The 15,973-nt window shown below is 36.8% G+C and overlaps 1 protein-coding gene across 3 annotated transcripts in view; it reads left to right on the top strand.

Annotated features, from left to right (window-relative positions):
* SEC23A (SEC23 homolog A, COPII coat complex component) overlaps positions 1-15,973 on the top strand; it is a 72,618-nt gene that overhangs the window by 34,363 nt on the left and 22,282 nt on the right. For all 3 annotated transcript variants that reach the window (XM_073895133.1, XM_073895134.1, XM_025870148.2), the window contains 4 exons: positions 1,406-1,486; positions 3,075-3,164; positions 4,353-4,459; positions 10,746-10,899. In XM_073895133.1, coding sequence (XP_073751234.1) covers positions 1,406-1,486; positions 3,075-3,164; positions 4,353-4,459; positions 10,746-10,899 — 432 coding nt within the window. The remainder of the gene's footprint in view (positions 1-1,405; positions 1,487-3,074; positions 3,165-4,352; positions 4,460-10,745; positions 10,900-15,973) is intronic.

The raw sequence follows: 15,973 nt of genomic DNA, 5'->3' as shown, positions 1-15,973 counted from the left end.
GATGAGAACACATTTTAGTTAGGATCCCACGTGAGGAGAGGTAAAGAAGTGAGAATCAGTCTGGTATATTTGGGGAAACTTCCCAGTGAGAGTGAATGGTTTTTATTGCAGTGTAAGGGAAATAGTTTTAATTATGTGGTTGGTTGTAGTTTGGAGATGCATGTCTAGGCAGAAGAAGCCATTGTAAATTAGTGAAGAACAGTGTTTCGGAAAAATTTGTCTGACAATAGTATTCAGTTTGTCAGGAAAAAGAATCTCAAGAAAAGTGAATTAGGCTTTCTAATTTTTTTTCTTTAAAGATTTTATATTTATTTATTTATTTATTTGACAGAAAGAGCAAACACAAGCAGGGGGTAGTGGCAGAGGGAGAGGGAGAAGCAGGCTTCCTGCTGAGCAGGGAGCCCGATGTGTGACTGGATCCCAGAATCCTGGGATCATGACCTGAGCCAAAGGCAGACACTCAACAGACTGAGCCACCTAGGCGCCCCCTAATTTTTTTGATAGAAAGTAACAATAGCTTAAATTTTGGTGTCAGTAGAGATTGGAAAGAAACCAATCTTGGTGACAGATTTTCTAAGGGAGGAAAAACAAGATAGTGTTTAAGGCTTTGGATTAGGATGTATGAATTTTTTTTTAAATTTTAATCCAATTAACGTATAGTGAGTGTATTATTAATTTCAGAGATCAGTTGCATGTAACACCTAATGTTCGTCACATCATGTGCCCTCCTTAATGCCCATTACCCAGTTACCCCATCCTCCCACACACCTCCCCTACAGCAACCCTCAATTTGTTTCCTGTAGTTAAGAGTCTCTTATGGTTTGTCTCCCTCTCTGATTTCCCTTATTTTGTTTTTCCTTCCCTTTTCCTATAATAGGATGTATGAATTTTTGGTATGGTTTTATTTTGAATTGAGGGTGAAGTTTCCAAATGGAGACCTCCTGTGGGCAGTTGGAAATAGAGTATTAAAGTTAGGTCGGGACTAGATTTTATTTTATTTTATTTTTATTTATTTATTTTTAAAGTTATAATGAGCTGTATATATATATTTTTTAAAGATTTTATTTATTCATGAGAGACAGAGAGGCAGAGGGAGAAGCAGGCTGCCCGCTGAGCAGGGAGTCGAATGCGGGACTAGATCCCAGGACCCCAGGATCATGACCTGAGCCAAAGGAAGACGCTTAACCATCTGAGCCACCCAGGCGCCCAGGACTAGATTTTAAATTTGGGAGTTACCAACCTAGAAGTGCCCAGTGATTCATTATTTCTAACATTAGCATGTTTTCATTGACTTTTAAGTTTTAAATATGGAAAAAAAAATGTCTATTCTTACATACTTACAGTTGAGTGTGTTTGAACTTATCTTTGACTACACTGAAATTTTCACTGTATTCTTATTTTGCAGACCTCAAGGGAAATAAAGATTTCAGGAGCTATTGGACCCTGTGTGTCTCTCAATTCTAAAGGACCTTGTGTATCTGAAAATGTAAGTCACCTTTACTCTAAAAAGAAAATATAGTTAATTCAAAGGGCAGACCAACAAGAGACCTGGAGTGGCAGCCTATAGCATTCCTTTCAAAATTATTATGTGGGCCAAGTTTTCAGTAGAATGTGGTTCAGTTTCCATTGGTATAATCTGTTTGTGGTCACTCCTTTTGCTTACCCCTTTTAACATCTACCCCTAAATTTAAACCTTTTGTACTGTAACCAATCTCCTATTTTTTATGCCTAAGTTATTCCTTGCCCCAGTGTGTCTAAAAAAACCCAAAAACTGTGATTTAGAAATTTGGAAACTTCTGAAAGTCGAAATACAAAATTTTTTTTTGTTAGTAGGATTTCCAGCAAAGCAACCAAGTTAGCCAGATTTTAGTTTCAGTTCCTTTCTTTTTTGTTATCCCATCTAGTGGTCATATAATATACTTTAAAATGGTGGAATTATATAGCTGTAGAGAGGATGATGGGACAGATAACAAAGTGAGTAATCATCTCTAAAAATACAGAGTTTAAAAATTAATTTTAAGCGACGAACCATGAGAGATGATGGACTCTGAAAAACAAACTGAGGGTTCTAGAGGGGAGGGGGTAGGGGGATGGGTTAGCCTGGTGATGGGTATTGAGGAGGGCACGTTCTGCATGGAGCACTGGGTGTTATGAACAAACAATGAATCATGGAACACTACATCAAAAACTAATGATGTAATGTATGGTGATTAAAAAAAAAAAAAAAAAAAAAAAATTTTTTTAAACCCCAAAAAAAAAAAAAAATTAATTTTAAGCAGTTTGCATGGTAAAAATTCATATCTAAGACATGTTTTTGGGAATCAGACTGCTTACATTATAGAATTCTGATCTAGAGAACCTATATTCATATGTGCATATATTATGTTAAATCGATAACTCTTTACACAGATTAAATAGTTGGTTAGAAGGATAGTGTTAGTTGTAATTATGTCATTAAATGGTGTATTTTTTTTTTAATCATTAAATGATGTATACTTTTAGGGGCACTTGGGTGGCTCAGTCGTTAAGCATCTGCCTTCAGCTCAGATCATGATCCCAGGGTCCTGGGATGGAGTCCCACATTGGGCTTCTTACTCATCGGGGAACCTGCTTCTCCCTCTGCCTGCCACTCCCCCTGCTTGTGCTCTCTCTGTCAAATAAATAAAAATCTTTAAAAATAAAAAAATAAATATGTATACTTTTAAAGTCTACAATATGAAGAATTTGTATCAATACTTAGCAAGAATTTGAATTATAATTTTATTGTGTAAGAATTGCTTGATTTTAATAACATTTATATGACCTTTAAAAATCTTAAGCTTTTAACATTCATTAAGTTAGTTAGAAATGTGAAAGTTTTTCTTACTGCAGTTTTTTCCTCCCCTTTTTACCTTAATATATATTATAGTAATAGATTGGGGGTGCCTGGCTGGCTCAGTCAGTGGAACATGCTACTGTTGATCTTGGAGTTGTGAATTCGAGCCCCACCTTGGGTATAGAGATTACTTAAAAGCAAAATCTTTTAAAAAATTGTGTTCTCTAGCTTTCACACATACTGTGTGTTATTTTTACAGGAAATAGGAACAGGTGGCACTTGTCAGTGGAAGATATGTGGACTCAGCCCCACTACAACCTTAGCTATATATTTTGAGGTTGTCAATCAGGTATGACTTTTTGTATTAGAAGTACTCAATTTAGGCCATAAATATTTCATATTTTTTTCCAATAGTAATTATGACTTGAAGATTAATCTGTTTTGGAATTTTTGTTTGTCATTTTCTGTTTTGCAAGACTAAACTCCTTGGTAAGAGGATAAACTATAATAGAGATGTTAGGGAGACCTGCAAATGCCTAACATTGGGCAACCCAGCTTTTTGTCTCAGTTTTCTTTTTATTTTTTCTGTCTTAATATAAAATTGAAGCATAAATAAAATCTTAATAAATTCTGTACTAGCTCTGCATTTTTGTAATTAGGCATCGAGGTCCTCCTAGTTGCCACAGGGTATATAACAATATATGAAACCCCTACAAGAAAGTTTAATATGTCAAAATTCATAGAAAACGATTGGAAGGTAAAGATTCTAATATTTGAAAAGTTTTTTTTCTGGTATAGGAGGAAGTTATATTAGGAATGATATAATGTACAAATTACTGACTTATATACCAGTAGTTAATTAGGCATAAAATGAACCACAAAATATTAATGGTCAGCTTTCCTAAGACCGGTACAGGAATTTTTTTGTTTATCCATCAGAATTTGTGGAAAAAATAGTGGCTCTTACTGACCAAATAAATAAATAAATAAATAAAGAATGCTTATTGTCAAAGGTCGTGAACAAAGTTTCTCGTATTGACCACTTGCTATTTCTTTCTGAGGATCATTTATTATAAATTACCATTGGGCTCTTCTTATTAATGGTTTTCCATTAGTCATCTGTTCATCATGTGATTATCTTCCTAAAAGTTCTGTTTTCATCTCATATACTGAGGGGAGAAGGACTTGTTCAGTTTCTCTTTATCCAGCTACTATTTGGCGAAATTGCTTTACTTATGCCTTTGCCGTATCTGTTAATTTCTTGACACTTCTCTCTCCATTTTGTTCTTTCACATCCCTCTGATTATATATTACTTGAAATTGATATCCTAGCTGGACTCACTTCTCTTATGCTTCATCATTTTTCCCCTTTCCCAGATAACATTTCTCTTTTATGTGGCAAATCACAATTGTTTGGTATGCATTGGAAACAAACATCCTTCTAATCGATTTTAGAATGAATTTCATTAATGCTAGGGAGACTGTATGATAACACTGTAATAGATTTTGCTTAGATTTTACTCTTGTTTTTATATAGCATAATGCTCCAATTCCTCAAGGAGGGCGTGGTGCAATCCAGTTTGTGACTCAGTATCAGCATTCAAGTGGGCAGAGACGCATCCGAGTGACCACCATCGCTAGGAAGTAAGTTGTATTTGTTAGAGATTTAATTTGCATATTAAAACTATTCTGGGTCATGTTTCCAAACTGGGTTTCTGTTTTGAGCAACATCTATAACTAGAAAGTGAACATTTATGACTAATAGCATTTTATTTCTTTCTAATCCAGCTTATTGGCTAAAATATTCATTGTTAGGAACTGTGAAGTAACTTAAAAAATGACTCCTAACACACATTCTTCAAAATACTCTTTTATTTACCATATTCCTCTGAGAGGAGGAGAAAAACTAATAAACATTATCCTATAATAGGCAATAATAATATATATATACATATAATAATAGCATTACTTTTCAATTGATAAAGCTTTTTTTTTGAAAGATTTTATTTGTTTATTTGATAGAGAGCACAAGTAGGGAAAGTGGGGGAGGGAAAAGCAGGCTTCCCGCTGAGCAGGGAGCCTGATGCAGGACTTGATCCCAGGACCCTGGGATCATGACCTGAGCTGAAAGTAGATGCTTAACCGACTGAGCCACCCAAGTGCTCCTGATGATAAAGTTCTTAGCTACTTTTATTATTATGTATTTTTTTCAGGTTTTTATTAGTCATTTAATTCATTTACCAAGCTTTATTCACTGGCTTATTTGTGGATTAGGTACTTTGGGGGCAGGCTATGGAAGGCAAAGCTCTTTAACATACTTGGTCTGCTATATGATGTGGAATAGACCAGTCCTCAAAACTCTGTAGTGAAAGGACAGTTGTTTTTTTCCTTCCAATTTTTTGGAGACTAATACTTTTTTTTTTTTAAAGATTTTATTTATTTATTCATGAGAGACAGAGAAAGAGAGAGAGAGAGAGAGAGAGAGAGAGAGAAGCAGAGGGAGAAGCAGGCTCCCAAGGAGCAGGGAGCCCAATGCGGGACTCGATCCCAGGACCCTGGGATCACGACCCGAGCTGAAGACAGACGCTTAACCATCTGAGCCACCCAGGCGCCCGACTAATACTTTTATTAAATATGATAAAAATGAATTACTAGAAACTTAAAAAATTCAAAATACAAGTCCCTATTTTTATTATTAGATTTATTGGACAAAAAATTATTTTGTTAAATCACTTAAAAATTTCTAAACATTTATTCTTAGTTTCTCTTCTTTTTTTATTTATTTATTGAGAGAGAGAGAGAATGGTAGAGAGAGAGCATGAGAGGGAAGAAGGTCAGAGGGAGAAGCAGACTCCCTGCTGAGCAGGGAGCCCGATGCGGGACTCGATCCTGGGACTCCAGGATCATGACCTGAGCTGAAGGCAGTTGCTTAACCAACTGAGCCACCCAGGCACCCTCTTAGTTTCTCTTCTTACCTCATGGCGAACTGGCACTGGGTTTGCATAACACACTTTGCATAGTACTGGTTGAGACCACAAAAGGTGAAAGTCTCTTAACAGTTAATGTTATAAGGTATCATTTTATGTAACAAAGTCATGTCCTACATTTCTTGAGGTAGTTACAGTTTCCACAAGGGAGTAATAGGGCATACCAGATGCCTTTTCTTATTTATATCTATATGATATATCCTGAATAAGGCAAAAGAGAGAGTTGATTAGTATAAACTTACCTGATTTAAGCATGGGCTAGAAAATGGACACAGAAAGCATTGGAGCTCTCATTTTATTGAACTGTATTTAAACTCTGGCTTCATTCCTGAAAACCATGAGATTGTTTTGGTGAGAGACAGACATTAGCCTTATGCTTGAACTGAGTTTCGGTTGGGTGGTCTATTGCTTAGCAAAGGATTGTGCATAGATTTACTGTCCTGCTCTTTTACCTTGTTTTGACTTAAAATCCTGGACCAATGTCAAGGAGATACATTATTCATTTGAACTAAAAATGCCAACTGACTGAGCATTCACTTGGATTTGTTCATATTTCAGATCAGGAACTTGGATGTTTTGATTCTTGGCAAACATGTCAGTTTATTTATGCCCCCTCAATACTCACACATTCACAAGTGCGTGCGCACATGCATGTGCAACTTAAATTGGACATTCAAAACATTTTCTTATGGAAACCACTGGACATACCAAGTTGAGGGATATTTTATAAAGCTACTGACTTAGACTTGTCAAAAATGTCTTGGAAGGCAAGCAAAGCATTAGTAACCAGTCCAGATTAAAGGAGACTGAAGCAATGTTATGACTAAAGCCAATATGTGATTTTGGGTTAAATCCTGTGTCAGGAGAAATTTTGCTCTAGAGAACACTATGGAGACAATTGGAGAAATTTGAATATGGTTTATATATCAGATAATGTTATATCAATGTTTAATTTCATGAATGTGATAATTAAGGCTATATAAGAATATAAGATAATTTCCTTGTTCTTAAGAGATATACATTGAAGTTTTCAAGGGAGAGGTCATCATATCTCTAACTTAAGAAGTTTGGCAAAGGAAAAAGTACGTTTGTGTATGAAAGAAGTGAGAATGATAAAGCAGATGTTAAAATGCCAACAACTGATAAATCTAGATGATGGATATATAGGAGTTTATTCTAGTCATAGCTTTTTTTTTCTTTTTTTTAAGATTCATTTGTTTATTTGAGAGAAAGAGACAGAATGAGCGGGAGGGGTAGAGGGAGAGGGAGACTCTCAAGCTGACTCTGCACTGAGTGTGGAGCTGGACGCAGGGCTCCATCTCACAATCCTGACATCATGACCTGAGCCGAAACCAAGAGTTAAGATGCTTAACCAACCTCCCAGGCACCCCACCAGTCATAGCTTTTATGTTTAAAATAATGTTTTTTGGGGGGGCCCCTGGGTGGCTCAGTCGTTGGGCATCGGCCTTCAGCTCAGGTCGTGATCCTGGGGTCCTGGGATCGAGCCCTGCATCGGGCTCCCTGCTCTGTGGGAAGCCTGCTTCTCCCTCTCCTACTCCCCCTGCTTGTGTTCCTTCTCTCGCTATGTCTCTCTCTGTCAAATAAATAAATAAAATCTTTAAAAAAAATTAAAAATAATGTTTGTTTTTTTTTTAAAGATTTATTTGAGAGAGTGAGCTTGTTACATGAGCAGGGGGAGGGGGAGGGGAAGAGAGAGAGAGAATCCTCAAGCAGACTTCCCACTTAGCTCAGAGCCCAACTCAGGGCTTGGTGCCAGGACCCTGAGATCATGGCTTGAGCTGAAATCAAGAGCTGGCCGCTTAACTGATTGAGCCATCCAGGTTCCCCTGTTTAAAATATTCTTAAAGTGAAAAGTTTTTAAAAGTTAGGTAATAATCCAGTTAAGAAATGGGCAGAAGACGTGACATGAATAGATATTTTTTTAAAAAAGAAGACATACAGATAACTAACAGACACATGAAAAGATGCTCAATATCACTCATCATCAGGGAAATACAAATCAAAACCACAATGAGATATCACCTTACACCTGCCAGAATGGCTAAAATTAACGACACAGGAAACAACAAATGTTGGCGAGTGTGTTGAGAAAGGGGAACCCTCTTACACTGTTGGTGGGAATGCAAACAGGTATAGCCACTCTGGAAAACAGGATAGAGGTTCCTCAGAAAGTTAAAAATAAGACTGCTGTATGACCCAGCAATTGCACTACTAGGTATTTACCCAAAGGATACAAAAATACTGATTCAAAGGGGCACATGCATCCCAATGTTTATAGCAGCATTATCAACAATAGCCAAACTATTGAAAGAGCCCAGATGTCCATCGACTGATGAATGGATAAAGAAGAGGTGGGAAAAAAAAAAATATATATATATATATATAAATATTTTATTGCTTTGGATGGTTGAGTGAATATCATCCAAAAGAATGAAATACTGCCATTTGCAATGATGTGGATAGAGCTAGAATGTATTATGCTAAATGAAATAAGTCAGAGAAAGACAAATACTATATGATTTCACTCATACATGGAATTTAAGAAATAAAACAGATGAGCATGAAAAAAAGGCAAACCATAAACCAGACTTTTTTTTTTTTTTAAAGTAGATTCCATGTCAAGGGTTGAACTCATGACCCTGAGATCAAGACCTGAGCTGAAATCAAGAGTCTGATGTTTAACTGGGCCAGGCACCCTTAAAACACATTCTTAACTATAAAGTACAACAGGGTTGCTGGAGGAGAGGTGGGCGGGGAATGGGCCAGATGGGTGATGGGCATTAAGGAGGGGGCACTTGTTTAGTACAGAGTGCTTGTGCTCTCTCTCTCTCTCTCCCAAATAAATAAATAAATCTTTAAAGAAAACCCATATATTTCTTTAAAAAAATAAAATAAGTTTGATTTGAAACTAGTTGTAAGAATTACAGTGAAATGGGGATATTGGAAATGCAGAAGACAGATTTTACCATGTGAGTAAACTCTTAAAATTTGATTTTAAGGGCACAATTTTTAAGTTACAGCTAAATAAGTTTTAATTAGTAAATATGCATGTGTTTACTTGTCAGTGTAATTAAAATGTCATCTTTATGTTTCAGTTTGAAGCAAGTGAATATCATGGTCATCTAAGTTGGGAAAATGTTGATTTTGATAATTTTATTTTGAGTTCTTTGAGTTTTTTAAATTAAAATTTAATACTTAAACTATTAGTATAACCACTCATTGTTTAAGTTACATTAGAAAACAATTTCAAAATTACTAGTTCTTATTCTTTTACTCATTCTCATTCTTTTCTGCCTCTTGTCTGTTTCACTAGACTGAGATACTTAACGGTTGTTAGTCATCTGGAAAATATTAAAAAATTGTCTATTTGAAAAAAATTAAAAATAGAGGAAGAAGAGAGAAGAATTTTTCAAAATGTTACTGCCTGAATTTTCTGGGGATTACTCCTAACATCTTTGAGTCATGCAAAAGTGGTGTAGCTTTTCAAAAGTCCTTAAGTATTGCCAGACTTGCTTAAAGTGAGGTACTTTAGAATTAGGATCAGCTGAAGTATTACAAAACTTTGTGAGGGCGCCTGGGTGGCTCAGTTGGTTAGGCGACTGCCTTCGGCTCGGGTCATGATCCTGGAGTCCCGGGATCAAGTCCTGCATCGGGCTCCCTGCTCAGGGAGTCTGCTTCTCCCTCTGACCCTCTTTCCTCTCGTGCTCTCTATCTCTCTCTCTCTCTCAAATAAATAAATAAAATCTTTAAAAAAAAAAACTTTGTGAAACATTAAACTAACAAACAAAAACTGTTGCTGTGTCTACGCAGGATCAGTTTGACTTGATTGGATTTATAGAACATGTGAATTTAATAAATGACTGCTGTTTTATACATAATAGCAAATTAATCCCTTAAACTAAAATTTTCACTTAACTAACTTTTGATTAGTTGTAGTCAGTATATTAGCATAGAAAAGAATACAAAGAGACTTTAATTATATAATTTTTTATCATTAATAGTTGAATTAAAGACCAAATGAGAAAACAGTTTTGGGTAATTTTGTTCATTTTCCAGGTTGGTAAATGAGAATTATTTAGGCTGCGGGGAAAACTTTTATTTTTGTTGTATTTCCATGTTTCTGCCTTTAGAAAATTGAAGAAATAAAATTGAAAGTCTGATACAGAGACTTGTGTATCTGTGTGCACATGCATACACACATATATACCTGTGCTTTTTCTTTACTTGTAAAAATCTTAATGTTTTGGGGCGCCTGGGTGGCTCAGTCGTTAAGTGTCTGCCTTCGGCTCAGGTCATGGTCCCAGGGTCCTGGGATCGAGCCCCACATCGGGCTTCCTGCTCCGCGGGAAGCCTGCTTCTCCCTCTCCCACTCCCCCTGCTTGTGTTCCCTCTCTCGCTGTGTCTCTCTCTGTCAAATAAATAAATAAAATAAAATAAAAAAATCTTAATGTTTTAAGGAGTATGTTTGGAGATCTGTCTTTACAATTATATTAGAGGACTTTATTAGGTTTGGATATATTTTTCTGAAAAATAATGCTATACTGAAACTGCTATTAGTGATTTTAAAAATGCTGGTTTTTGGGCGCCTGGGTGGCTCAGTCGGTTAAGCGGCTGCCTTCGGCTCAGGTCATGATCCCAGGGTCCTGGGATCGAGCCCCATGTCCGGCTCCCTGCTCAGCAGAGAGCCTGCTTCTCCCTCTCCCTCTGCCTGCCACTCTGCCTACTTGTGCTCTCTATCTCTCTGTCAAATAAATAAATAAAATCTTTAAAAAAAAAAATGCTGGTTTTCTGTGTAATGTTGGAATTTTCAAATATTGATGTAATTTTCTGCATCATTTTAATTTAAATCTGTGTGGTGGCCAGCTGTGATATTGTGACTTGAGTAATTCAGCAGCATCTCTATGCTTTCTTCTTGCCTTTAGCTGGGCAGATGCTCAAACTCAAATCCAAAACATTGCTGCGTCTTTTGACCAGGAGGCAGCTGCCATTCTTATGGCCCGGCTGGCAATCTATAGAGCAGAAACAGAGGAAGGACCAGATGTACTTAGATGGCTAGACAGACAGCTCATTCGACTGGTAAGAAGTAAACACTGCACTTTTCTCAATCTATATGCTTTTGTTTGTTGTAAGTATTTGTTGCTTTTGTTAAGTATCTCTTTCAACATACTTGACAATTTAACTGAAAGACTGTATGAGAGATTCCTATTCAAGTTGCTGAGAAAGGCATAGTAATGAATAGTAAGTATATTTATCTCTTCCAGTAAACTAAAATACCTTTTTTCCTTAAAAGAAAGAGTGACACCTAAGTAACCTATTCTTTTTTTTTTTTTTCTTTTCTTTTTTGGGGGCTGGTATCATATTGTTCCAAATTTAATCCTAAATTATTGTAAATTTTTTTAGGTTTTTTTTTTTGCATATTTTTTCTTCATTGCCATGGTTTTAGTATTTAAGAGGAGTTAATTGTGATATAAAAATTATATACATTAACATACAAAAATATAGGTAAGTATTGATTATCTGGATCTATTAGCAAAATGTGTGTTAGTAAAATTATTGATAATGCTGATTTACTTGGGTTTTTAATATAGCAGGAACCCAATACTTATATTTTGACCCACAATGCTTAGTTAAGTTCTATTCTTTTTTTTTTTTTAGATTTATTTATTTATTTGAGAAAGAGAGGGAGAGAGAGAACACGAGCACACAGAGGGAGAGGGAGAAACAGACTCTCTGCTGAGCAGGGAGCCTGTTGTGGGGCTTGATCCTAGGAGTCTGGGCTTATGACCTGAGTGGAAGGTAGACATTTAACTGACTGAGCCACCCAGACACCCCTCAAAATGAAGTGCCCCAATTAAATTTTATTCTTAATGCTACATTTTTACTCAGCAAACTCTGGCTTATTATTTTAGTCAAACACCCCGTTGAGAACTCTCTGCTAATCTATTAGATTCCTGTTTGTAACAGGTTTTGCACTTTGTTTGGATTTTCATGAAGTTTTTAAAACATTCTTGAGTGAACTAGTCTTTGTTTAGTATCATCCAGGACTTTTTTTTTTTTTCCACTTTACCTTCAAAGGTGTTTTTATACTAACCTCTCTTTTCAAGAGGAGGCATAAAACCTCTCATAGAGTCAACCACTGATTGAACACCATCGGTACAAATGCCAACCCAGTTCCTCCAAGATGAACCATTGTTTCTAGATAGGACGATAAAATATTAAATGTATTTTGACCTTTGCTAGTTTGGGACAGCAGAAACATTTTCCTGAATCACACTACCATTTAGCAGTTTTACATGACAGTGCAATCTGTTGGTTCATCAACCTGAATAGAGAAGCTGTTATTTTTCAGCTGATTGCATAAACCTCTTTAGCATCATGTGACATGTTATCAATGCATTCACTTATTATATTGTTTTAAAATGGAACCTTTTCAGTTTCTCAGACTGCATCTTTTTTTAAGATTTATTCATTTTAGAGTGTGTGTGCGTGAGTGGGGGGAGGGACAGAGTGAGAGAGAGTCTTAAGCAGACTCCCCACTGAGCACGGAGCCCCACATGGGGCTCGATCATGAGATCATGACTTGAGCCAAAACCAAGAGTCAGAAGCTTAACCAACTGAGCCACCCAGACACCGCTCAGACTGCATCTTATCCTAGCATTTTACTTACTATAACTTTATATATTGGTATTAGTAGGTTCTATTACTAGTTCTGTGACTTTTCTTTTTCTGGGTGAGAAGTTAGTAACCTGAAAGAGCTTGCTTCCTGAGCCTTTTCAATGAATGTGACTTTGTTTTAATAAACACTTTGTTGTTTTGAGAAGAAGGTGTTTAAAGTAATCAGCACCTTTATTTGCCAAATGGCTGTGGTTTGTAGTAAAGCTTTTGCTGTTTTGCTAGAACTGTTACTGCATATTACTGCATTACTGTCACATGTGACACAAAACTAAATAGTACAGCTTGGGTTATCAGCCCGCATAAAACCCATTGATAAGTAGGTTTCATTTGTAAAGATTGACCTTTTCTGTGTCCCTTATTGCCTAAGTGTAGTGAAATGACTCAGAAGATTGTAATTCTTCAGAATTCTCTGTGGGCTTCTGTTTGAATCTCTCTCTCTCTCTCACACCTGAACTTCAAATTTGCCATATTGTTTGACATGCTTATAACACACAAACACTATTAATATATAAAACAGAATGGCCTTGTAAAGAACTAAATGAGACAGTTACAAAAAGTAAAAATTACAAAACCTACAATATAATTTACTTCTACACATTCTGTAATTTTATAGCATTACAATAGCAGCACAAGGCTTCTGGGGATAGAGAATAGATGAGTCATGGCATGATGAAAATTTTACTCTTATCTTCTGCCACACCAGTATAGCTTGTCTATTCCTATAAGTCAGTTGGCAAATGTGTGTAAGAGGAAGTTGGTGGAGGTAATTTGAGGGAGAGGTTGACATTACCAGACTAGTGCCCTGCTTTCTGTGCAAAATAGCTTTCACCAGTTATTGGTGGCCTCCCTTATCATACGTCAGAAACTGAGAATGGAGTTCTCCAAATGAGCATAGTCCTACTGCATACTGACACATGGGACTGAAAGGTGCCTAAGAGAAATTGCTAACAGGTAACTTGGAAACCGTCTATCACTGTGGCTGGCATCATGTGGTATGCAAAGTTCAAAAAACAAATTAAAAAAAAAAAAACACAGTCTCTTACAGAACCCATAGTGACTAAGAGACCCTGATCTATGGTAAAAGTGGTGAGAATGTATCTTTACATTCTTTTAATTGATTGAATCAAATTGGCATACAGTTGAAGTGAAGCTCAAGGTGATGACCAATGAGCCTTTGTTACAGAGGCTGTTCTAACATTCATTTTTTGTATTGATTCTGTACTTCTGAAATTTCAGCTATAACAGTGATAACACAGAGAAGGGGTTAATAATACCTTTTAGGTACTATACTTTTCTAAGTTTTTTCCTAATGAAGAAAAATCTATGAAATTATACGAACAAACTTCTTCAATTTGGCATAGTGAATAGAATTGTTTTCTTTTTTCTTGATGCCTAAGACTAATTTTCATTAAAAATAAATATCTTTTTGGGGCACCTGGGTGGCCGACTCTTGGTTTTGGCTCAGATTGTGATCTCAGGATCGTGAGATTGAGCCCTGCATTGGACTCCCTGCTCAGTGTGGAGTCTGCTTGAAATTCTCTTTCCCTGTCCCTCTGCCTCTCCTGTTTATGCTCTGTCTCTGTCTCTCTCTAAGATAAATAAAGAAATCTTTTAAAAAACCCAAACATCTTTTTAAAAAATGTTTTGTAGATAATGGGCACTGTATGGCCAGATTGGTACTGTACCACATTTGCTTCTGACATTTTTAATGTAAGCCCTTGCTCCCCTTGGTCATAATCACTTAAGATACTGGTATCAACATTTGATTTGTCACCTACATCCAAACCTCTTGTTTGGGTCCATCTTGTGCCCACCTTCATGGATTTGTTCCTTACTTTTTTGACTCCTGACCTTTTCTGTTGAATGATACCCTTTTTACAACTTAAACTTGATATTTGATTTTTTTTTTCCTCTTTGACCATTGGTTTACCCTCTAACCACAAATTGTATTTTCCCTTTAGCTGTGCTGCTAGTTACAGTGGATAAACAGTTCATCTGATCATACTTGGCCCAGGAGACCCTTGGGACTTTCCTAGCAAATCCTACCCCAGCCAGCTTTTTTCTTGTTATACCAGTGGGACCATGCACTTTAATTGTGCTGTTTTTTTGTTTTTTTGAAGAGAGAGCGGGGGTGGAGGAGCAGAGGGAGAATCTTCAGGAGGCTCCATGCCCAGCACAGACCCTGATGGGAGGCTTAATCTCAAAACCCTGAGATCATGATCTGAGCCAAAATCAAGAGTCGGAAGCTTAACCGACTGAGCCACCCAGGAGCCCCTGTTGTGCTGTTTTTAAAGATGACCACGTTTGTCGTTACCATTTTCTTATGGAGGTTAGGCTTTGACCGTTAGGGCCTTTTATGTGTCTGCCTTTATGTATAAATAGTTACTAAATTAAAGACAGGACTAGATTTCTTGTTAAGTGTTGTTATTTTCCTAAAGAAAATTATTGTTGCCTTATCTGCCCAATCTTATTACTTCTAAATAACTCAAACCATGGATCTTTGATATACCTTCTTTATTCTTCAGTCTGTTTTTCTTTTTCATCTGTGTTAGTGTTTTGGTTAGGTTGTAAATAAGGACTATTCCTCATGATTCCAGTAATTAATGCAGGGCACTTGATAAGTGTTCAAAAAAATTTTTAAGAAGTAACTCAAAGTGAGATGCCTAGGTGGCTCAGTTGGCTCAGGTCATGATCCCACAGCCCTGGGATGGAGTCCCACATCGGGCTCCTTGCTCAGCGGGGGCCTGCTTCCCCTTCTGCCTCTGCTCCCCCTGCTTGTGCGCTGTCCCTCTCTGGCTGAGAAATAAATAAAATCTTTGAAAGAAAAGTAACTCAAAGATTAGAAATATATGTTTGTTTTTAAAAAGTTTTGCAAATTTTGTATTGTTATCTGTGATAAAGTTTGGCTATATTTATCGAAAAATTAGGTTAATACACATTTAACTTCTGGATGCAGAAAGATTTTTTTTTTTTAGGAGGGAAGGCGGGAGGGACAGAGGGAGAGAGAGAATCTTAAGCAGGCTCCACATCCAGTGTGGGGCCTGATGCAGGGCCTGATCTCACAACCCTGAGGTCTTGACCTGAGCCGATGCTTAACTGACTGAGCCACCCAGGTGCCCCGATGCAGGATTTTTAACACAAAATAAAAAACAGGAGCTGTTAAATAAAAATATTAAAAAATTTTATTACAGGGGCACCTGGGTGTTGGTTAAGTATCCAACTCTTGATTTTGGCTCAGATCATGATCTCAGGGTTGTGGGATCCAGCCCCACGTTGGGCTCTAAGATCAGCAGGGAGTCTGCTTCAGATTCTTTATCTCTTCCTCTGCCCTGCTCTCTCTCTCTAAAATAAATAAATCTTAAAAAAATAAAATAAAAGGTTTTATTACATTAAAGTGAAATTAAAAATCTGTGTGGTAAGGGTGCCTGGGTGGCTCAGTCAGTTAAGCGTCTGCCTTTGGCTCGGGTCATGATCC

Source organism: Callorhinus ursinus, unplaced genomic scaffold (genome assembly GCF_003265705.2).
Source record: "Callorhinus ursinus isolate GAN/ISIS: 27379988/994484 unplaced genomic scaffold, GSC_fseal_2.0 scaffold8, whole genome shotgun sequence".
Taxonomy (NCBI): domain Eukaryota; kingdom Metazoa; phylum Chordata; class Mammalia; order Carnivora; family Otariidae; genus Callorhinus; species Callorhinus ursinus.
The sequence above is the reverse complement of the archived record's forward strand: the minus strand, read 5'-3'. Positions and strand labels throughout refer to the sequence as shown.